The sequence below is a fragment of the Carlito syrichta genome, unplaced genomic scaffold (genome assembly GCF_000164805.1).
Source record: "Carlito syrichta isolate Samal-C Ts95f unplaced genomic scaffold, Tarsius_syrichta-2.0.1 Scaffold303360, whole genome shotgun sequence".
Classification (NCBI taxonomy): domain Eukaryota; kingdom Metazoa; phylum Chordata; class Mammalia; order Primates; family Tarsiidae; genus Carlito; species Carlito syrichta.
The window spans coordinates 122,176-148,049 of NW_007247456.1; the positions used below are offsets into that span (position 1 = coordinate 122,176).

Here is a 25,874-nt window from a genome sequence, read left to right on the forward strand (position 1 = left end):
ACCTACAGAACACCACACCCAATGACCATAGAATATACATTCTACTCTTCACTGTATGGAATGTACTCCAAGATTGACCACATCCTTAGCCATACATCAAACATAAACAAATTTCATAAGAACGAAATACTGCCAATCACCTTTTCGAAGCACAGTGGAATAAAAATAAATATCAACACCAACAAAGTTCCCCCCAAATCCACAAAGATATGGACACTGAACAACTCCTAGGTCAACTTGGAAATAAAAGATTCCTGGAAACAAATGAAGACAAAGAAACATCTTACCAAAACATCTGGGATGACATGAAAAGAGTAATAAGAGAGGAATTCATATCTCTATGAACATACATAAAGAAAATGGAAAGATCATATGTTAATAGCCTAACAAATCACCTAAGAAAGCTGAAAAAGCAAGACCACCAATACCCTAATTTTAGCAGAAGAATCCAGATCACCAAAATAGAGCCCAAATTCAAGACATAGAAGACAAAAATATAATACAAAAAATAAATGAAACAAAAGCTGGTTCTTTGAAATGATAAACAAGATTGATGGACCCCTAGCTAGACTGACCAAGAAAAAGAGAGAAAAAATTCAAATGAATACAGTCAGAAATGCAAAAGATCAAGTCACAACTGACTTCAAAGAAATACAAAAGGTTATCAGAGATTACTATGCACACCTGTATGGAAACAAACTTGATAACCTGAATGAAGAAGGACTTTCTGACATCACACAACCTCCCAAGGTTGAAAGAAGAAGACACTGAGACACTAAATAAACCAACACAAGCCAGAAAATTGTCTCCATCATAAGAAAACTACCTACAAAAACAAAGAACAAAACACAAAAAACAAAAAAAACAACCATGAACCAGATGGCTTTCCAGCAGAATTGTACAAAACTTATAAGGAGGAGCTGATTCCAATCCTATTAAAAGTATTACGGACAACTGAGAAAGATGGAATTCTCCCCAAATCATTTTATGAAGTTAACATCACACTGATACTTAAACCAGGTAAAGATCCAACAAAAAAAGAGAACTACAGGCCAATATCCTTAAAGAACATAGATGCAAAAATTTTCAGCAAGATTCTAGCAAATCAGATACAACAACACATTTCAAAAACCATCCACCATGACCAAGTAGGCTTCATCCCTAGGATGCAGAACTAGTTCAACATCTGCAAGACCATAAATGTAATTAAATACAATCAACAGATATAAAAACAAGAAGCACATGATTATATCATTAGATGCAGAAAAAGCTTTTGATAAAATCCAGTATCCCTTCTTGATTAAAAACCCTCAAACACCTAGGTATAGAAAGAACATACCTTAAAATAGTAGGCATGATCTACAATAAACCCACAGCCAGCATATTGCTAAACAGAGAGAAACTGGAAACACTTCCCCTGAAAACCAGAACAAGACAAGGCTGCCCACTCTCAACTCTCTTGTTCAACATTGTGTTGGAAGTCCTAGATAGAGCAATTAGACAAGAGAAGGAAATCAGGGGTATCCAAATAGGAAAAGAGGAAGTTAAGTTATCCCTCTTTACTGAGGATATGATTCTATACCCCCCAAATCCAGGAGAATCTGTTTAAAACCTGCTTTCACTGATAAAGGAGGACTTTCTGACTTTATCACACAACCTCCCCAAGTTGAAACAAGAAGAAATCGAGACCTTAAATGGATCAATAACGACCCAGGAAATCGACTATGTCATAAGAAAACTGCCTACAAAAAAAAAAAGCTCTGGATCTGATGGCTTTCCCGCAGAATTCTACAAAGCATACAAGGAGGAGCCGATACCAATCCTATTGAAAGTATTCCAGACAATAGAGAAAGATGGAACTCTCCACGAATCATTGTATGAAGCTAACGTCACGTTGATAACTAAACGGCATAAAGATCCAACAAAGAAAGAAAACTACAGGCCAATATCCTTGATGAACATAGATGCTAAAATTCTCAACAAGAGTCTAGCAAACCACATCTAACACCACAGCTCAAAAATAATCCACCATGACCAAATAGGCTTCATCCCTGGGATAAAGGACTGGTTCAACATCTGAAAGACCATAAATGTAATGAAATATATCAACATATGTAAAAACAAAATAACACATGATTATATCAGTAGACCCAGAAAAAGCTTTTAAAAAATCCAGCAATGTTTCTTGATTAAAAACCCTCGAATATCTAGGCATAGATGGAACATACCTCAAAATAGTAAGAGCCATCTACGAGAAACTCATAGCTAACATACTGCTAAACAGACAGAAATTAGAAACGATTCCCCTGAAAACCAGAGAACAAGACAAGGATGCCCACTCTCATCCCTCCTGTTTAACATAGTATTGGAAGTCCTAGCTTGAGCAATCAGACAAGAGAAAGAAATCAGGGGTATCCAAATAGGAAAAGAGGAAGGTAAGTTATCCCTCTTTGTAGATGACATGATTCTATACCACAAAAACCCAAGAGAAACTGTCAAAAACCTCCTAGCACTGACAAAGGACTTTGGCATAAAATAAGTGTGCAAAAGACAGTCTCAGGATATAAAATAAATGTGCAAAAGACAGTCACATTCATATACACCAACAATAAAAAAACAGAAACCCAAATAAAAAGCATGTTTCCATTCACAATAGTCAAAATTAAAACAAAAACAAAAAAAACCTTGCCATCTTCCTAACCTGAGAAGTCAAAGACCTTTACAATGAATATTATAAAACACTACTCAACATAATCAAAGATGACACAAACAAATAAAAATATTCAATCCTCATGGATTGGAAGAATCAACAAGACAATCTACAGATTTAATGCAATACCCATTAAATTACCAACAGCATTCTTCTCAGACCTGGAAACGACAATATAGGAATTCATATGGAAACATAAATGACCATGAATAGACAAAAAAACAAAAACAAAAACAAAAACCTCAGCAAACAAACAAAACAGAACAAAAAATAAACAAAGTGAGAGATATCACACTCCCAGACTTTAAACTTTATTATAAAGCTACAATAACCAAAACAGTCTGGAATTGTTACAAGACCAGACATATAGATCAATGGAATAGAATTGAGGTTCCAGAAGCAAAAACCTCAATTTCTCAACCAAGTCATTGACAAAGCCTCCACCACCAACCATCGAGGAGAAGAGAATCTATTCAGTAAATGGTGCTGGGAAAACTGACTGACCACATGCAGAAGATTAAAACAAGACCCCTACCTATCACTGTATACAAAAGTCAACTCCAAGTGGATCAAAGACCTAAATGTAAAACCTCAAACTATAAGAACCATAGAAAATGCAGGAGTCACCCTTATAGAACCTGGAACTGGCAAGCAATTCCTGATGAAAACCCCAGGTGCCATGCCATAAGAGCTAAGATAGTCAAGTGGGACCTCATCAAACTGACAAGCTTCTGCAAAGCCCAAGAAACCATAAGGAGAGCAGGGAGACAGCCCATAGACTGGGAAAAAAAAATCTGCCAACTGTATATCAGACAAAGGTCTAACATCTCAAATCTACAAGGAACTCAAATGTGCCGAAAAGAAAAAAACAAACAGCCCCATTACTAAGTGAGCAAAATATATGAATAGACACTTCTCAAAATAAAATATATGTGTAGCCAAGAGATACATGAAAAAATGCTCAGTCTCATTAGTCATCAAAGAAATGCAAATTAAAACTACACTGAGTTACCACCTAACTCCAGTCAGGATGGCCTACATTAATAACTCAAAAAACAACAGATGCTGGAGAGGATGCAGGGAAAAGGAAACACTTCTATACTGCTGGTGGGAGTGTAAACTAGTACACCTTTGTGGAAAATAGTCTGGCGATTCCTAAAAGATCTGAAAATGTACCTTCCATATGATCCCATAATCCCGCTACTGGGAATATACCTGGAGGAACACAAATCACTCTATGAAAAAGATACCCGTCCATGCATATTTACTGCAGGATTATTTACAATAGCAAAAACATGGAATCAACTCTGCTGTCCATCAAAAGACAACTGGTAATAAAAATATATTGTACCTATACACAATGGAATATGACGCAGCCATAAAGAAGGATAAAATTATGAACTTCGTAGAAACTTGGATGGACTTAGAGTCGATAATACTGAATGATCTATCACAGAAACAAAGAACTTAGTACCACATGCTTTCATTCATATGTGGACCTTGAACAATTGTCATAATACTATAAGAAAGGGATTGGCAGTAGTGGGAAACTGCCATGGAGGGGGGCACACCTTATCAACAAGGGTACCTGCATAATGAACATTTGTATACCTAACCTTGAATTGTATCTCACATCTTCAAAATAAAAAAATTATGAAAACTCATAAAATACAAACTATAGAATAGAAGATAAAAATAATAAATTGGCTTCCACCAAAATTTAAATCCATTCTTCAAAAAACATTAAGAAGTTTAGAATAGTAGAACACAGCAGTGAACCTGAAGTATTACCTAGCTTCTCTGAACACTAAATTGTTGGTGTAACAATGCTTCTGTTACTGAGGTAGCTAAGTTGATTTTGTGGAGTAGGTTTAGGTTTCAGTTTTTGCTGAACAACCTGCCAAATTATTTTATTTTAAAGATGTGGGGTACAACTCAAAATTAGGTACACAAGTGGTCATTGTACAGGTGAAGTTTGGGCTTCCCATTGGTCCTCATTTCACCTGATTTGGGATAAGGTACCCTTATTGATGTTATGTGACACATACACCCTCCCGGCAGCATCCCACTACTGCCAATTCCTTTCTTATAGTGTTATAATAAATGTTCAGCGTCCACTTATGAGTGAGAATATGTGGTACTCAGTTCTTTGTTTTTGTGAGATCACTGAGTATGATGAACTCTAAATCCATCCAAGTTGCTGCAAAGTTCATAATTTTGTCCTTCTTTACGGCTGCATAATATTCTGTCATATATGTACCACATTTTTAAAAGCTAAATTCAAATGCAGGATATACTCCTTATTTTAGAAAGACAAAAAAATTTCCTTCAAACATATTTATTAAACAACAGTGTAATGTATACTGTGTTCCTTATCTAGGGGACATAAGGTTGTTCAGATACTATCTCTTTTCCCTAAAACTTAAAACCTAATATACGCTGGGGCAGAGATAGTATATAGGTATACAAATGTCTCTAGCATAGATAAAATAATTTGCCACCAGATTTTAGGAAGAGGAGAAAGTCAAAGGGAGAGATTAACACTTAGCTGGGTCTTAATGGGTCAGTTTTAGATGTGCAGAAACATGGCATTCTAGGAAGAAGGATCTTGGTAAGCAAAGACATGGAGATGAAAATTATCTAAAAACATAACGTATCAGCAGGAAGTCAGGATGCTTAAAGGATGAGAAAAAACTGGAAAATAATCTGGGGTTTCGATGTATTCCATAACTGGCTGAGAACTTAAGTTTTATTTTTATTTTTTAAGGCAATTTATGACAAGCTATAACATAGAAAGATTAATCTGGTATTATGTGTAGGATGTTTGAGTGTACAGATGGCTAGAGGAAGATACACCAACTAAGAGGTCATTTCAATGGTTCTGGTGAAAAAGGAGGACAACTGAACCCCATAGTAAGTAGATTTGAGATTTTGTAAAGGTAGAAAGAACCTCAGGGCAAATTTTACATGGGTGATGGGGAACAGGAAGTATAGCTCTAAGGTACCAAGCCTGGAGCCAGGCAGGGATTCAAATGAATGCTTCTCTTCCAAGTGTTGATCTCATGCACATGGCATGATGACTGTGTGAACCTGTTTACACAGTCTATGTGTAGCATGGGCCATAGCAGAACAAACCACAGGGACAACCTGCAGAAGACCTAACTTAGAGTTGTAGCTTTTCCAAGAATATGATATCTTCAGGTGACTGGCTCTCATCACTAAGTTTTTGAACTGACATCAATAAAAGAGAGACAAAAACCCTCTACCTGTGCTTAATGTTCATGGATTTTGTGAGCTCCACAAATATTAGGGGAACTGGAATGTCTTAAATAAAGAGGAGTTACTAATATTACTGCCACTGACCTCTCATCAAGCTATCTCTTTCAGTCTTATCTTCACCCATGTTCTGGTATTAGCAATTGACCTGAGAGACATATGTGCAACCATCCCTTTGTTTACCTAAGCATCTCTCTCTCTTTTTTTTCTGATCCTAGAATTGAGAGATATATATCATAGGGATTACCATAAGTATAATTATCTCCAAAATGTCAGCAGTTCTTTGTAGTACACCCAACATATGCCCTACATTTTTCTAAAAAGAAAATAAATTTAAATATTCTGATATCACTGGAATATTTAAAATGTTATTATATCAATATTTTCAAAGATTTTCTTAATCATAACAGAATTTAGAGGTCTGAGAGTCTCTTCAACACTGACCCAACAGTTCATTACCTCTACTCTCTTCTCCGAATCATAATATATCTTCCAAACTCAAAACTCCAAATAAGGGCAGTAATCTATTCCAATTCTGAGGAAGAAAAACTGTGTTAGATTTAGATGGCTAGATACCCTACAAGATTCTTCTAAAGAATTTCCCAAGAAAATTTTAACAATAGATGGTTTCAGAATTTAACTTAACCTCCACACTATGTAGTGAAATGGGAATCTCCAACCTTCCTGAAAGGCACAAGCATTAGCTATCACATACTGTGTGGCAAACATCTGTCGTTTTCACAGGCCTGAGGCTGACAAGGACTAGGTTACATGATAAGTCAATGCTGAAGTCAGTTGGTCACTTTAGACCTAGAGTCAAGACTTGCCTCCAGGTTTTGGCTCCAGCACTTTCAAGCTGAGTTACCTTATCTGAATATTGAAGAAAATACACATTCCACCTCACAGGGATATAAAAATAATTCACCAGGCAAGATTTCTGTGAACCACACAGCAACATGCAGCTAATATTAGCTTTCATAAATCAGCAAAGAGAAAAGATTTCCCTGCATCTTTAAGAGGATTTCCAGTGAGAAGATAGATTTTATAAAGACTTACTTATAAGAGTATTGTGCAAGGAACTCAGCTCAGCTGGTACAGGAAACACTGTATGGCCTACTGTAGTATGTAATTTCACTGTTCAGCACATTATGGGAACACAAATATAGTCACGAACCCCTAAGACTTGTAGGTTCTGATTGTCTTCCTCTTTCTTTCTTTTACTTTTCTATCTTTCCTTCCTTCTCTTTTTATTTATTTATTTATTTATTTGAGACAGGGTCTCACTCTGTCACCCAGGTTGGATGTAGCAGTATGATTCCAGTTCACTGTGGCCTCGACCTCCTGACTCAGGGAATTCTCTGTCTCAGCCTCCTGAGTAGCTGGGACTACAGATGCTCCTATACTTTACCTGGCTAATTTTTATTTATTTTTAAAATTTTTTAGGCTGGCCTTGATCTCCTGGACGCAAACAATTATTCCTCATCGGCCCCCCAAAGTGCTGGAATTACAGGTGTGAGCCACTGTGCTTGGTTTTACAATACACTATAATGTAGAAAAATTAAAGTCTAGCATATCAAATATAGGGGAAATTTATTTCTTTCATCTTCTTAAAATGTCTCCCTCAGATGTGTTAAAAGTCAAACTCCCCAGAAATTCTCAATGTCATAAAGTGGAGTTTTTTTAGGCATGAAGGTAAGTTTTCCATCAGTGACTAAAAAATTAAAAATAAATGAAAGCCAGTGGAAAACAAAATAGTTCTAACTTGGAAATTTCCAAGCCCTTTGCAATCATTAATTAATTAGCAAAGACAACACTCTACTTTACTGAGGTGGGACGCGTGACATAAAAGGATCTAGAGGTTTTCCTCAAACTGAAAGAGGAATGTCAAGGGAAGAACTGGGATAAGAATTAAGAGCTAATTTCTCAAGTCAGTAGTCACTTTATTAAGCCAAACAGTCAATATATGGACAATAAGGTCCTCTGTGCACAGGTGCAGTTAAATGCACCAGTGTTCTGCTGAAAGACCAACTGTGAAGGAGCCCACCCCTTCATCAGCCAATCCCCCCACAGCACACACAGAATTTATCAGCCTCTTTCCCCTTTCCCAAAGCATAGACAGATGGCTAAATATCAGCTAACCACTCTTCTTAATAATCACAGGGAAAAGTACATGATTTGATTTTCATTTTAAAAATGCACAAAGATGATGTGAAAACACATGACACTGTTGAAAAATAAATATACTCCAAATTTTAAAAATGACACGAAATCTACGAATATCCCCCAAATTGTAATAATGCAAATAGATGTACATAGATCATCTTGAATAATTAATTACCTTACTGAAAAAGGAAGCAAAATAAAGTTTCATGTTTTCTGCTGAGTGGTTAAAATTTAAAAAAATCATTTCATCCCCCTGGGGGTTGGTAGGGAGAGACCAAATGCTACTGATGTGGCTAGAATCAACACCAGAGACCCAGGTCTTGCAATGGGGGCTGATTTTTTCACCTCCACCAATGGATTGGTTCCAAATGCTTAAAAGGGACTATCCAGAGTGTCCAGTGACATTTGGGAAAACAGAACACTCAAAGACTGGCTCGGTACTTCTCATCAGATTATCCCCTCCACCTAGACATACTTCTGTTTTCTCTCCTGTCTGGCTCTCCAAGCTGGGTGACATAATCCTCTAACAACTCAAAAGACATTCAAAAGGCCCAGGTTCACCACTTGGCCATCCTTCCATCAGGCTGCTCTGGGAAGGGTAAAATTGCACACCCATTTGAAGTTAAATGTTGACAGCAATTGTCTCAACTTAAAACTTTTATTTATTGCAATATTCCTTAGGGGAATTTGTTTCAGTTTTTTAAAAAGTGTGGTAAAGTTGAGTAATCTATATCATTTTTTCTAAACTGGTTGTTTGGAGGTCAGGAAAAATTGATGCAATGAAGCAAGGTTGTTAAAATTGGCTGGTATGGGCAAACCTTATTTAAAGACACACATACATGCAAAAAAATCTTAACGATACTTCTTTTAGGAAGGAGTTGATAATTGAGATAACAGCAGTAAAGAATACTGTGATTGAAATAAATAACAGACTAATAAGTATGGAAAGCAGAATTAGCCAAGCTGAAGAAAGAATCTCAGAGCTTGAGAACCAAAATATAGAACTAACCCAAACTGTCAAAAACATAGAAAAGAAACTTAAAAAGACTGAACAAAACCTTCAAGAGATGAGCGATTACTTCAAGAGATTGAACCTTAGAGTAATTGGAATTCCTGAGGTAGAAGGAGAGACAGAAATCACCCTGGAACAAACATTCCATGAAATTATTCAAAAAAACTTCCCTCATCTTATCAGTGATATGAAAATTCAAACACAAGAGATTGAGAGAACCCCTGCAAGATAACAAATGAGAAGACCAACTCCCAGACACATATTAGTTTGCCTAAACAAATAGGTATAAAAGAAAAAATCCTAAAGGGAGCAAGAGAAAAAGGTCAGACTACCTACCAGAGAAGACCAATTAGAATAGCAGCAGATTTATCTACAGAAACACTTTTGTTAAATTGGGTTAGGAGAGTGTGCAAGTCAATCTTCAAAGTTCTCAAAGATAAACAATTTCAACCAAGAATAAGCTACCCTGCTAAACTAAGTTTCATCAGTGAGGGAGAATTAAAATCTTTCCCAGACATCCAATCCCTAAGAATTTACGCTGCCTCCAGATCACTTCTATAAGAAGCACTTAAGAAAGTATTAAACACAGAAGAAAAGGAAAAAAGAATGACAATGTTCTTCACAAGAGTACAGGAAAAAGATTGAAAACACACATGAATCAACCCAAAAATCAAAGGAAAGACAACAAACAGGAACAACAACAATTCTAGAAGAACCTCATGACAAGGATAAACTCTCACATTTCAATAATTAGCCCGAATATGAATGGACTAAATGCACCACTGAAAAGACATAGATTGGCAAAATGGATAAAATAGCATCAGACAACAATATATTGCCTCCAAGAGACTCATCTCACTAGAAAGGACACTCACAGACTCAAGGTAAGAGGATGGGAAGCAAAATTTCAGGTGAATGGAGCACAAAAGAAAGGAGGAGTTGCAATATTAATTTCAGACAAAATACCCTTTAACCTATCAAAAATTTTAAAAGATACAGGTCACGACATAATGATAAAAGGTTCCATCCTTCAACAAGAAATATTCATCCTAAACATATATGCACCCAACACAGGAGCACCAACTTTCATAAAGCAGCTTCTAGGCAAACTTAAAAAAGATATTGATTCAAACACAATCATAACTGGGGACTTTAATACCCCACTCACAACCCTAGACAGATCATCAGGACAAAAAATCAGCAAGGAAACCCGGAACCTCAATGTGACTCTTGACCAAATGGACTTAATTGATACCTACAGAACACTCCACCCAACGACCATAGAATATACATTCTACTCTTCACTGCATGGAACATATTCCAAAATCGATCACAACCTTGGCCATAAATCAAGCATAAACAAATTTTTAATATTGAAATTTTTCCATGCATCTTCTCAGACCACAGTGGAATAAAAATAATTATCAACACCAACAAGGTTCCCCCCAGACCCACAAAGACATGGATACTAAACAGCAAGATGCTAAGCAACTCCTGGGTCAACATGGAAATCAAAACAGAGATTAAAAGATACATGGAAACAAATGAAAATTAAGAAACATCTTACCAAAATCTCTGGGATGCCATGAAAGCAGTAGTAAGAGTGGAGTTCATGTCTCTACAAACGCACATGAAGAAAATGGAAAGATCAAAAGTTAACAGCCTAACAAGTCACCTAAGGAAGCTGGAAAAACAAGATAATCAAAACCCCAATTTCAGCAGAAGAATTCAGATCACCAAAATAAAAGCCCAAATCCAGGACATAGAAGACAAAAAGACAATACAAAAAAGTCAATGAAACAAAAAGCTGGTTCTTTGAAAGGATAAACAAGATTGATGGTCCTCTAGCTAGACTGATCAAGAAAGAGAGAGAAATAGCCCAAATAAACACAATCAGAAACACAAAAGATGAAGTTACATCTGATCCTGAAGAAATACAAAAGATTATCTATGTACACTTACATGGAAACAAACTTGAAAACCTAAAGGAAATGGAGGACTTTCTGACATCATACAACCTCCCTAGGTTGAAACAAGAAGAAACTGAGACCCTAAATAGGCCAATAACAATCAAGGAAATTGATTATGTCATAAGAAAATTACCTACAAAAAAAAAAGTCCTGGACCAGATGGCTTTCCAGCAGAATTCTACAAAACATACAAGGAGGAACTGATACCAATCTTATTGAAAGTATTCCAGAGGATTGAGAAAGATGGAACTCTCCCCAAATCATTTTATGAAGCTAACATCATATTAATACCCAAGCCAGGTAAAGATCCAACAAGAGAACTACAGGCCAATATCCTTGATGAACATAGATGCTAACATTCTCAACAAGATCCTAGCAAACCAGATTCAACAACACATATCAAAAATCATCCACCATGACCAAATAGGCTTCATCCCCAGGACCGCAAGGCTGGTTCAACATTCACAAGACCATAAATGTAATTAGATACATGAACAGGTGCAAAATCACACAATTATATCATTAGATACAAAAAGCTTTTGATAAAATCCAACACCTCTTCTTGATGAAAACCTTCAAACATTTAGGCATAGATGGAACATATCTCAAAATAGTAAGATCCATCTACAAGAAACCCACAGCCAGCAAACTACTAAACAGATAGAAATTGGAACCATTTCCCCTGAAAACTGGAAAAAGACAAGGATGCCCACTCTCACCCCTCTTGTTCAACATAGTTTTGGAAGTCCTAGCTAGGGCAATCAGGGAAGAGAAGGTGATTAGGGTATCCAAATAGGAAAAGAGGAAGTCAAGGTCTCTCTCTTTGCAGACATGATTCTATACCTTGAAAACATAAGAGAATCTGTCTAAAAACTTCTTGCACTGATAAAGGACTTTGGCAAAGTCTCAGGGTATAAAATAAATGTACAAAAGACAATCACATTTCTATGCACCAATAATAAACAAACAGAAACCCAAATAAAAAGCACAATTCCATTCACCATAGTCACACAAAAAAAGGAAATACCTTGGCATCTTCCTAACCAGAGATATGAAAGACCTTTACAATGAAAACTACAAAACACTGCTCAAACAAATCAAAGATGGTACAAACAAGTGGAAAAATATTCCATGCCGATGTACTGGAAGAATCAACATTTGTTAAGATGTCCATTCTTCCTAAGTCAATCTACAGATTTAATGCAATACCCATCAAATTACCAGCAACCATATTCTCAGACCTAGAAACAACAATACAGGAATTCATATGGAAACATAAATGACCAATCCTCAGCAAAAACAAAGCAAAACAAAAAACAAACAAAACAAAACCACTCCAAAACAACAGCAAGAACAACAACAACAAAACAAAGCAAGATGTAACATACTCCCAGACTTTAAACTCTATTATAAAGCTACAATAATCAAAACAGCCCGGTATTAGTACATAACAGGCATATAGACCAATGGAATAGAATTGAGATTCCAGAAGCAAAACCTCAATTTCTCAACCAATGCATCTTCAACAAAGGCTCCACCACCAACCACTGGGGTGACGAGAACCTATTCTGTAAATGGTGCTGGGGAAACTGGCTGACCACATGCAGAAGAAACAGGACCCCTACCTATCCCCATACACAAAAATTAACTCTAAATGAATCAGAAACCTAAATGTATAACCTCAAACCATAAGAACCTTAGAAAATGCAGGAGACACTCTTATGAAAGTTGGAACTGGCAACCAATTCCTGATTAAAACCAGACATGCCCAAGCCATAAGAGATAAGATAGACAAGTGGGACCACATCAAACTGACAAGGTTCTGCAAAGCAAAAGAAACCATCAAGAGAGCAGGGAGACAGCCCACAGACTAGAAAAAATTATTTGCAACTCTATGTCTGACAAAAGGCCTAACATCTAGGATCTACAAGGAACTCAAATGTGCTAAAAAGAAAAAAACAAACAGCCCCATTACAAAGTGGCCAAAATATATGAATAGACAGTTCTCAAAAGAAGACATACAAGCAGCCAACAGATACATGAAAAAATGTTCAACCTTACTAGTCATTGAGGAGATGCAAATTAAAACTACACTGAGATACCACCTAACTCCAGTCAGAATGGCCATCATCAATAACTCAAAAAATAACAGATGCTGGAGAGGATGTGGTGAAAAGGGAATACTTCTACACTGTTGATGGGAGTGTAAACTAGTACAGCCTTTGTGGAAAACATTGTGGCAATTTCTAAAAGTTCTAAAAATTGACCTTCTATATGACCCCACAATCCCTCTACTAGGACTATACCTGGAAGAACTCAGTTCACTCTATAAAAAAGATATTGCACACATATGTTTATCGCAGTGTTGTTCACAATAGCAAGAACATGAAATGAACCGTGCTGCCCATCAGTAGAGGACTGGATACAAAAAAATGTGGTACATATACACGATGGAATATCATGCATCCATAAAGAAGAACAAAATCATGAAATTCACAGCAACCTGGATGGAATTAGAGTCTATAATACTGAGTGATCTTACACCAAAACAAAGAACTGAGTATCACATATTCTTACTCAAAAGTGGACCTTGAATAACTATCATAATTCTATAGGAAAAGTATCGTCAGTAGTGGGAAACTGAAGGGGGTAGGAGGGTAGGGAGGTGGGATTGACAGTAGTCGAAATCTGCCTGGGGAAGGGGGGGCACAACTCATCAAAAAGGGTACCTGCCCAATGAATATTTGTATACCTAACCCTGAATTGTACCCCACAGTTTTAAAATAAAATAAAAAAAATAGAAACAAAGAAGAATGTTTAAAATTATTTAAAATTTTCACTTGGGATCTTTATATTGGAAAATGATCACATCTGGCTCACTTTCATGGAACTGCCATGCCTAAGGTTAATGACTACCTCCAGCTTGTCACAGGCCCTACATGTTGGGAAGGGCTCTATTCCTCTAGGGAACCTGAGATTCACATGGCGCACCATCAACAGAGCAGAAACTTTCATGTGAAAATAAAGGTTTAGTAAACACCCTATCTAAAAATTTTTGTTACAATGTTGAATATGTGCACACATTTGTCTGGTTACTAACAATCTTGCCACAAATGTGGTAAGTACTTTTAAAAAATGTGGCCAAATCTTCTAGACAACTGAGGGCATTCACATTTCTGATTTTTCACAGCTCAAATTTGTCCTGCATACCTCTTACCTACAGAAGGTCTCTGTCCCTGCTGAGGTATGAGCTGCTGCAGACCTATTTCGTGTCCAAGTAAATACAAAAATGCAATGTGAAGAGGAAGTTTCTGTACCATAGAAGATCGTTTGGACTAGCAGGAGGCAAGAGCTAGAAAATAAATTATTTTCCCTTTCTCAGAACAGATTGTCCTGAGATACTATGTTTCATATGGTCTTTTGGAAGTGCTCCTTCAAGACTGAGCAATTAGTTGCAGTTGATACTAAACAGTAGCCATATTGGTAACATATCTGTAAATAGGGTCTCCCTCCTTTTCTGCTTCATTCATGCTTCCCTTGGGTTGCATATGCTAATGAAATCAGATAACAGATACACGTTTGTCTTAGACTTTTCTTTCTGGGAATGGAAAAATAATATAGACACCCTCGTATTCCCATCACTATGTTAATGAATTTCTCACCTTTGGCTGCAGTGGCTGTGCACAGGGGGCTGAAACAGGATCCGTGATGTAGGTCTTCTTGGGACCAGTGACTGGGTACATCCCTGGAGGGTTTTGGTTCCCTGCGAGAGGAGGAGTGTACCCTGGTTCCCTTTTCCATGTATTTGGATGACCGTGCTGACCATAGGCAGGATCAGAGTCGTTTCTGCCCCCATAGGTAGGCCCTGCTGCATAATAGGCATCATAATAGCGTCCTTGGTTGGGGGCATATCCATACCCAGGCTCAGGTTGAAGTCCTGGTGGAGGAATATATGCATAATCTGTGCCTCCCCGGGTTGAAGGAGGTGGACACTGCCCAGAGATAGGAACTGGCTGAGTGTTATAGCCCTGAGGACCTGAGCCATACATTTGTCCTGATGAAGGGGCAGCCATGTAATGAGGGCTAGGCTGGGCTGACTTCACTTGCACATTGAAGGTAGGCCTTGAAGAGGTGGATGCTGTGGTGTAGGAGGCTGGGACTGGCTGAGGCTGGGGTTTGAGTGTTCCAATTGGAGTCATGGGGATGGGTCCAGCCTGGGGTGCAGACTGTGGTTTCAATGTAGACTTTTTGGTTGCTGTTAGAGGAGGTTGGTTTGGGATGACCATTCTCTTGTGTCCTGTGACTGGGGTAGAAACTGAAGGAGCAGCTGTTGAACTAGTAGAGACCTAAACAAAATAAGAAATAAAAAGAAGACACAGATTACTGACAATGAAACTATGTAAAATATATAAATAAATATTGATAACTACTAATTATTATTTATGCATTAATATAAACAATACAAACAAGGCATGCTCCTGCCTTCAAAAAGTTTACAAAATAACACAAAAATCAGTTGTGTTTCTGTGCACTACCAGGGATCACCTGAAAAAGAAAATAAAGGAAACAATTTTACTTGTAATAGCATTTTAAAAATATACTTATAGGCCAGGCTTGGTGGCTCAGTCTGTAGTCCCAGCAATTTGGGAAGGTGAGGTGAGTGGATTGCCTGAGCCCGTGGGTTCAAGACCAGCCCGGGGAACGGCGAGACCTCGTCTCTACAATAAAATAAAAATAATCAGGCGTGGTAGTATGCATTTGTAGTTCTGGCTACTTCCTTCCGGTAGAGGTGGAAGGATCACTGGAGCCCAGAAGGTTGATGCTGGAGTGACTGTGAGCATGCGTGCCACTGTACTCCAGCCTGACAGAAGGAGTGAGACTCCAACACACACACACACACACACATTTTATATATACATATATATATAAATGTATCTAAGAAAGAGAAAGACATATATACTGAAAGCTAAAAATACTAATAATAAGTTGATGAAATAAATTAAACAAGACACAAACAGAAGGACATCTTTGTTCATGGATTGAAAGATTTAATATTTTTTAAGTGTCCATACAGCCCCCCCAAGTGATCTACAGATTCAGTGCAATCCCTATAAAAATTCCCAAATGGCATGTTTTACAGACATATTTAAAAAAATTAATATGGAACCACAAAAAACCACAGACAACCAAATTAGTCTTGATAAAGAAAAACAAAGCTAGAGGCATCACAATTTCTGATTCCAAAACATATTACAAAGCTACAGTAACCAAAACAATAGTGTAGTGGCATAAATACAATACATTCAGACCAAATGGAACAGAGTGGAGAGCCCCACATATACAGTCCATTGCTTTTTGACAAGAGTGAAGAATACTGAAAAAGGACAGTCTCTCCAACAAATGTTGCTGGGAAAAACAAAATAGCTACATGCAAAGGAATGAAACTGGACTGCTATTTTACAATGTCAATTAAAAGTGGATGGAAGGTTTAAAGATGTAAAAGGCATAAGACCTGAAATGAAAACATAGAGGAAAAGCCTCATGACATTGGTCATGACAGTAATTTCATGGATGTGACACCAAAAGCACAGACAACAAAACCAAAAATAAACAAAAGGGACCACAACAAACTGAAAAGCTCCCCCACACAATGGAAATAACCAACAGTGTGAAAAGTCCATGTGTAGACTGGGAGAAAATATCTGCAAGTCATATATCTGATAAGAGGCTAATCTCTAAGATATATAAGGAACTCTTAGAACTCAATAGTAAAAAAAAAAAAAAAATTGACTAACAACCTGGTTTAAAAAAAAAAGGGTCAGTAAACATTTCTCCATAGAAGACGTATAAATGGTTAACAAGTATATGAAGCAATGCTCAACTTGACTCATCATAAGGAAAAGCAAATTAGAACCATAATGTGATATCTCTATACAGTTGTCAAAATAGCTATTACCAAAAATATATATATAAAAGAAAAATTTTGAACTGGATGTTGGAATGCTTGCACACTGTTGGTAGGAATGCAAAATGGTACAGTCACTAGGGAAAACAACATTCAGAATCCTTAAATTTTTTTTTAAAATTGAACTGCCCTATGAGCTAGCAATCTCATTTACAGGTATTTAACCAAAAGAATTGAAATCGGAATCTAAAAGAGATATTAGCAGCCACTCCTGCATTCATTGTAGCACTATTCACAAGAGTCAAGACATGTTACCAATTTATATGTCCATTGATAGATGAACAGATAAGTAAATGTGCTTGCAATCTGCATACAATGAAATACTAGTTAGCCTTCAAAAAGAAGGAAATTCTGCAATATGCATGGATGAATCTTGAAGATGTTATGCTAAGTGAAATAAGCCAGTCACAGAAAGACAAACATTGCATTACTCTACTAGGTCAGGTATCTAAAATAGTCTAATCCATATAATCATCAAACAGTGCAATGTTGGTTGCCATCAGCTGGAGAAGAATGGAATGGGGAGTTACTAACCAATGGGCATAAAGTTTCAGTCAAGCAAGATGAATAAGCTCAACAGGTCTGCTGTTCAACACTGTATCTACAATCAACAAAAAGATATTGCATATTTAAAAATTTGTTAATGACTAGTGAGACAGAGAATTGTTATAGGATATCCTAACTTGGGTCAAAGGGAAGTGGAGGGCCTGCTCCAGGAGAGAGAGAAAGCAGACACATAAGATGGTGTACCTTGTTCGTTCTTATCTCATGACCACAGCCAACTCTGATTGGTAATGGAGACATCCAATCAATAGTTATTATGTGTTAGTTCCTCTACTAGACCATAAACTCCTGGGGAACAGAGAGACACACACTATTCATGCTAGGATATTACCCTACCCCCATCAATCACCCAGAGCTTTACATGTTGAAGATGCTTAGAACATGACTAATGAAAAATACCACATAAAAAAGACTGCTACAGAGATTCAAGTCTCAGAAAAATAACACATACATGCATATTTGAATTTATCAATTGCATAGATTTATATATGAATAATACATAATAGATAAGCAAATAATCTGCACATACAGATTTATAGACCTGCATTTTTATTTTCAAAATATGAGAATTTTGAAGTATCTGTTTATAGGGGCAGACTTTACAGAAATTACAGAGCAATTTTAAATGTGCCTGATTTTCAAAATAAAGATGTTAAATCATGATAAAACTTTAAAAATTCCTGCAAAAACAAAAATGAAATGAAATGCCAAAAATAAAAGCTTGGAAGCACCAAATAATCCAGTAAGTAGAAAAGATTCACTATGTATTTAATTGAATATGTGGGCCAGGAGAATGTTGGCATAATTTTCTTTAACCAGAAAGAATATAAATAAATATGCTTTAAAATGATTCTTGTTCTTTACCCCTTCCACCTCCCAAAAAATAAAGCATATAAAATTGCAATGAAAAAATATATATAGCTAAATATGCTATTTTCAAACATATAGTTATGATATGTAAAATATTCAGAAACATGTCGGCACGTACACAACAGAATTTATAATAAAGTTGGGTAAAATCTCCTCATTGCTGAAAGAAAGCTCTAGTAGTGTGACATTTCCTAGAAGAAAGCAACAGCTCCTGAAATTGTGCACTGATGCTTTAATTCAAAGACTTTAAGGATGTTTAAACTGTGCGTGTGTATGTTCACCAAGAAAGAAAGAAAGAGAAATCTGTGGGGGGGAAAAGTTACTTCTAAGGAGTTAGGTTTACTTTTTTGTTTGTTTACTTTACAAAGTATTGGTTTTCAATTTCAAATATGTGAATATTGAAGTATCTGTTTTTGAGGGCAGACTTTCCAGCTGCGGCAGAGAGCATGCCTGTCATCAGCCCAGTTGCTCAGTCACTGTCTTCATTTATAGTTGGGTTTGTAAAGTGTTCAAAATAGGAACTCTGGGTTTCTGCTGATCTTGAGTCATCAAAGAAAAGCAAAGTTTTATTCCCTCCTTCATTCAATGCCATCTACATTGACTTTTTAATGACTGACATGGTTGACTAGAAAAAACTGACCTTAAATTTTTTTTCTAGGTTCAAACTGACTTTTTTCATGTCCTCTATTAGAGAATATTGGAGTCTTAACTGAGTATTTCTTTAGGAATGTCTTCAGTATATATTTCAATAAATTGCTTAACATAGGAGACTATATCAGTTTCTGTTCGGTATTATTTGGACCACATTCAAGAAGAACAGAAAGCCCACTCCACCAAGATAAGAATATACAGGCTGCTTAAATCACAAAAGTAAATGACACGTTTGCCCCCTGAAAGACTAGTACAAAAAAAAAAAAAAAAAAATCACTGTATTCAAGAGCTTTCTGTAACTCAACAGGGAACTAAATCTAGAATTGCAAGATCCCTAGGAAACTATATCTGAGACAAATGATGTGTGGAAAAGATAGTTGTAAGAGTCAGAATCCTAACAAAAATGACAGCACACTCAAATGAGGTCTTCTCAAGGAGTTGATTTATATAAGCATTATGTACATAGTCACATATTGGTGTAGAGGAGCTGTGGGGGACAGAGCAATAATATGGGGCCAGCAGCAGCAGAGTTGTCAAGGGGATCAGGGGAGAGAACAGTTATTTAAGCCAGGAAAAACTGAGTGCTGCAGAGGTGAGAACTTAAAGGAGGGCCAGTGACCCTTCCTAGGAGGCAGCTGGGAACTCTACAATGAGCAAGTCAGAAGAATGTATGCGGCAAAAGTGTCTATCAGTGTCCCAGTGATCAGGCACTATTATCATCTTGAGTTTAACAATAATGTGTTTTGCTCCCTACCATGAAATGATAATAGTGTCACTATTCATTGTGACAATGAAAAAAAATAGTCCCCGTTCACTTCCAATCTCTCCCTGGTCAGTACCTGGTTTCCCCTCTAGTTGAGGACCATGGGAAGTAAAACATTAATCAAACATCCCTGGGAACTTTTAACTTCATCCATATATCTGCAGCAAATAGAAGTTTATGTTATGGCAAATACAGTGCTTTAAAAATCTTTCTGTAAAATTGCTACAAATGATAATAGCCCACATGTTGCCCAATAGCCAATGAATAATGATCCCCTTGAGCTGACACTGAACCTCTTCTCTTCTCTCTTTATCCTTTCACTGTCTCCCAGACCATACCCACAACTTGATATACCTACTACTTCATGAAGACTCTTTCAAATTTTTATCTTTAGATTTCATTTGTATTCTGAATCCTAGGTCCAAATGTTTGACTGTCTATTTCATGTGTCTACTTGGATGTCTCATATTCTTTTCAGACTCAACATATTAAAGACTATGTTCATCAACTACCCTGAACCTGCTTTCCATGTGGTTTTCACTTCTGGCCAGTTGTTGCTCAATAGAGTACACTGGAAGCCATTCCCGAGACTTTCCCTCACTTCCCATTCAAGTACTAAATGCTGTTGATCCTATTCCCTAAACAAAAAATTCTGTAATTCTTAACTTTGCCCACAGTTTAACATTTCCACTGTTGCAATTCTCTTCCAAGATACCACCATTTTTCACCAAGAATTTTTCAACAGCATTCAAACTGGTCTCCCAGTGTCTGCTACTGTTATCCTCCAGTGAGTCCTTCTTTTGGTAGCCAGAATGATTTATTGCAAATACAAATCTATACACATTGCTTTCCTGCACAAAGGCCTTCAACAGGTTAGTAGAATGACTCAAATCTACCTTCTCTACCTCTCTTTGAGGTCCACTGAACTTCTTTCATGTCCATTGTGCCAAGTGCTCTCACATCTCAGAGATTACACCCATGTGCTTTTCAATTCTCTCTGAATTCTGTGTCATTAATCCTAGAATCCCTAAATCTCAAATTCAGCATCAGTTTCCTCAGTGAACATTTGCCTGAATCCTCCAGCACAGTGAGTGCTCTTTACTTCTCCTGTCTGGATGTATCACACTTGCATATGTCTGCTTCCGAAAGAGCACAAACTGTCTTTTTCAGTCACTGCTGCTTCCCCAATATCCTTTACCATAACATAGCACATAATTGGCATGTAACAAATATTTGATGAACAAATGAATGAATATTAGTCTCCCAAGAAAAATGCATTTCTCTTGTCAAATTATAACTAATCATTCAAAATAGGAAGTCTCATTTCTCTTAATGATTCAATGATTAAGAAACTCTATGAAAAATTCAATGCATGATGGATTACAGTATTCTCATTAGTCACCTCCTTCCTCTAAATTATTCAATGATTTTACTTTTGGATTTCACAAATACTATTATTTTTTCCAAGAAGCATTTGAGGTGAGTATTTTTGTTTTAATGGTCATATTGTATATGTAAGATTTATTTGATGCTGACTCAAACCCCCTCTGGAAAAATTTAAGGGATGAATTTTAAATAAACTTGTTAAGAAAGCAAAGAGACTAATTTTAGAAGTTTTTTTAACAACATGTACTGAAACAAAATACATTTTGAGCTTACTGCCAAGTAATCACAATACCACAAATCCCAGAAATTCAATCCAAACTATTTATTCAATTAAAATTTATTGAATTTGTATACCTAACCCTGAATTACTCCACATCTTTTAAAATAAAAATTTTAAAAAATTGAAAGTCTGCTATGTGTCAGGCATTGAGCTAGAATCAAGAACCATAATAAGACTAAGAAAATCACAGTCACTGCACCCTAAAAATTCTTATTCAATATTTTGGACAACATTTGATGTAATAAGCAAAAATGATTTCTACGTAGAACAATTTCTAATGTAACAGAAGATCAAAGTAGACAAAAGGTAAAGATCAACATTTAAATAGTAATATAAAACCCAAACCCTCTTCATTACTTGTTTGTTTATTTTTGAATCATGGTCTCACTCTGTCATCTAGGTTGGTGTACTGTGGTACAATTAGGCTCACTATAGCCTAGAACTCCTGGGCTCAGGTGATACTTCTGCCTCAGCCTCCTGAAAAGCTGGGACTACAGGCACAGGCCACCACTTTGTTTTTGTTTTATTTTTTTCCATAGAGATGAAGTCTCACTATGTTGTCCAGGCTTGTCTCGAACTCCTGGGCTCAAGAAATCCTCCTACCTCAGCCTTTCAAAGTGCTGGGATTACAGGTGTAAGACACCACACCCAGCCACCCTTCATTAAGTTTTGGTATTAGCTATATAAAGACATGGAAAAATTCTTAAGAAGTTATATGATAATGTAAATGCTAAACAAAAAACACAATGTGAAATCAATCATTTGTACAATGCATGCAATGGAAGTTACATAATACTTTCATGTGAACCAGGAATAGACAAAATATGGAAAACAGGAGGGTTGACTTGTTAGAAGATTAAGATCATGAGTATTTTAATTTCAATTTTATTTTCATGATAATTATATAAAGCTATCTGAAGAAGACTTGATGAAGTGTTTTCCACTTGCAGTTATTTTTGTCTGGATATCCTTGTGGCAAAAATCACAAGATACCTATAGGTAACAAACAACAACAAAAACGTACAAAATAATAGCAAACACTTAAATAACATTTACTTTGTATAAACATTTTGTGTTGAGCATAATATATATATAATCCTCACAATTTCTCTTGAGATAGAGAGTATTTTCATTTTTATTTTCCAGGAGAAGCCACCGAAGCATAGAAAGACTATGTAGCTGCCCAAGGATACTAGCAGGTGGGTAAATCTAGAACTCAGATCCAGGAAGTCTAGCTCCGTAGTTTGTGGTTTTTGAAAATCATCTACCGTTCTTAGGTAATAAAAGAGTGAACTAGTTCACACGTTTAACAGAACATAAGAGGCCTTCTCAGACTATTTACAATTTTCCTATTTTTAGGAAGTGCATCATCAAGTTGTAGATATATATGTGTGTGTGTGTGTGTGTGTGTGTGTATACATATATATGTAGATACATATATATGTATGTAGATATATATATATAAATTTTTTTTTTCTAGACAAAAACAATGGGAGGACAGAGAGCAAATGATACTCAATGTCAGTATCCAGGAAACAATAGAGTGACATGAATTGTGGAAAACTGTAGAGTGCATATCTGTCAAAGGAACCTGCTATGCAATGTCAGATGGTTCCTATGTGGAATGTGAATCCAGCATTTCTCTTCTGACTTTAAAGATTTGCCTCTCCCTCCCTCCCACACCTCCTCTTCCTCCTACTCTTCCCTCACCCCCTCCTTGCAAACACAGGAAGGTGGAGTAAAACGAAAAATTTCCACAGGCCAACTGTAGTGCAGAAAGTGCATTTTGCAACTTCTGTTCTAACTAGTGGACACTGGCAAGTGAAAACAACAACCGGAAGAGTGATCAATGTAATTGAAGTTTTGTGCATGGAACTCAGGACCTAGAAAAAAATTCCACTTTGCCACTATTTAGATTTGAGTGAAGCAGGGAAAGTCACATTATTTCTGTAGACCAACTTTTGTCTGAACAAAGGAGTGACAAATTCCCAGTTATTTTTCTCCTGTTTTTAAATGAGTAGTTTTAAAAAAAAAAATAAAAACCTTTCTATATAATCTAGATAAAGGTGAGCTTCACTGATTGAGGCATAGAGTTGAGAAGAACCCACATATTTCTTGTGCTTTTAATACTCTCCCTTCTATAGAAGATAGACTGACATTCAAGACCTAGTGATTCCAAGATTATATTCTGAATATGTGCAATACCCAAGAGTTTTAATGCCCACTAAGAGCTTGATCTCATTACTAAGGATTCATTATGTTAATAAATGGTTGGATGAATAAATAAATAGTACTGGTTTCTGAGTTGGTACAATGAGAAAGAATGCAAACACAGGTAACCTATTACAGTTGCACGATGTCTCATTTGCTACTTGCTTTTGGCTTCATACAAAAAAATTACAAAATCATTTTCTCCTAGCCCCAAACAGTGAAATGACTTAATTTTGCATTCTTAAGTCTTCTTGCTAATTATCTTCCATAATTCAAGATCAGTACCCACAACCACATCCCTCACATGAGGCAACCACACTATCCACTGGGTAGATGGCCTCATGAGTTGGAAAACAGTCTAATAGATTAAAAGTGCGATATAGAAACACAATACTATATATTTAGAGAAGCACTTCTCAAATCTGGCTGCACAACAGAATCACTTAGGACCTTTTAAATACAAACAATTGTGGAAAAACTCACTCGAGAATAAAATCTAGAAATTCAAAAGGAGAGGGTCAGGTGATTCTTCATTAAAACCAGAGTTCAAAAACACCTTTTGTAATTGTACCTCACATCTTTAAAATTAAAAATTAAAAATAAAAAGCTAGTCATGGTAGCATTATTTGTAACAGTGAAAGACTGGAAACAATTTCAGTACCCAACAATACGGAAGCATCTAATAAATTAGTTACTGTGGAGAGCGCGGCCTGAGCCAAGATGGCGCCCGGGACCTCTGCCAAGTCCCATGATTAGGCGCATGATATACCGCCGGGCCCTCCTCCACTGCGCACCGCGCAAGTGCAACGCTGCAGAGCCAATGAACTGCTGACATGCTGGTACGGGACTTGTGGGTGGAGACCAAGGGATATAAGTACGGGACAACGGGGAAGGAGAAGAAGCTAGAAGAAGAAAGAAGAAGCTAGAAGAAGAAAGAAGAAGCTGGCATGGTGTAAAGGCTGAATAAACCGCTTTGAGAAGAACATGTTGTTGTTGCCTCCTTCCTGCTGGTCAGGGGTGAGCGACAAGTGGTGGCCCGTACGGGGACCTCAGCTGTTCAGAACTCATCGCGGACAGGGTGACTAGTCACAGGGTAAGTTCCCAGGTAAGTGGGACAGGCAAGGCTCTCGGTTGAGACAATAAGGTTCCCGGTTAACAGGGACAAGCTTACTTAGGACAATAAGGTTCCCGGTTAACAGGGACAAGCTTATTTAGGACTATGGGTAACACCACACCGGCGCAGACGCTTCAACAGGCTCTCAAAAGCCTGCTGAAAGTATGTTACCTTTGGGCCAACGCCAGTGTGTGTTTGGCCCCCATTTTTGTTTATTGTTTGTAACGATACTGCTAGCAATAATAGTATCCAGCTTGCTTTTGTAATTATTCCAGGTGCTGGAACGCGTCCACCCATCCTTTAGCTATAGTAACCCGGGTACCGCGTTTTGTGCCCTGGCCAGTAGAGGCCCCCTCAGCTATGGCTTTGTTTAGGCAAAAAAGGGATTTCGGAATTATCGCAGCTATTGTTAGTGCTATTGTCATTGCCACGGTGGCAGCAACCGCTGCGGCCATTTCTCTAACCACCACCATTCAAACGGCGGAGGCTGTTAACAACTTGTCTTCTGCTGTGGCCCAAGCCCTGGATACCCAGAGAAACATAGATAGCACCCTGAAGGCAGGCATTCTTATCTTAAATCAAAGGGTCGACCTTGTTCAAGAACAGGTTGATATTGCCCTGCAGTTAGCTCGTATTGGATGCCAATGGAGCTACCCTGGGCTCTGCGTTACTAATGTGCCTTTTAACAACTACAGCCACGCTGCGGCGCTATCCCGTAACCTTTCCAGCTATCTTACAGGTAATTGGTCAGAGAACTTTGATAAGCTGCTTGGAGAACTACGTACATCCATCGTAATCATCAATTCCACCCGAGTAGATACTAAGCTGGTTAAAGGACTCATGGGATGGGTCACCACAATTGCATCTCATGTAAAGGAATGGGCAGGACTTGCGGGTCTTGGGATCTGTCTTGAACTTCTATGCCTCCCTTTTGTCCGG

At 37.2% G+C, this 25,874-nt stretch overlaps 1 protein-coding gene across 1 annotated transcript in view; it reads right to left on the reverse strand.

Moving 5' to 3' along the window:
• Positions 1-25,874, reverse strand: part of LPP (LIM domain containing preferred translocation partner in lipoma) — a gene marked incomplete at its 3' end in the record, with an annotated part of 307,175 nt that overhangs the window by 86,588 nt on the left and 194,713 nt on the right. Inside the window, exon 4 of the mRNA XM_021712561.1 lies at positions 14,794-15,477. Within this exon, the coding sequence (XP_021568236.1) occupies positions 14,794-15,477 (684 nt within the window). The remainder of the gene's footprint in view (positions 1-14,793; positions 15,478-25,874) is intronic.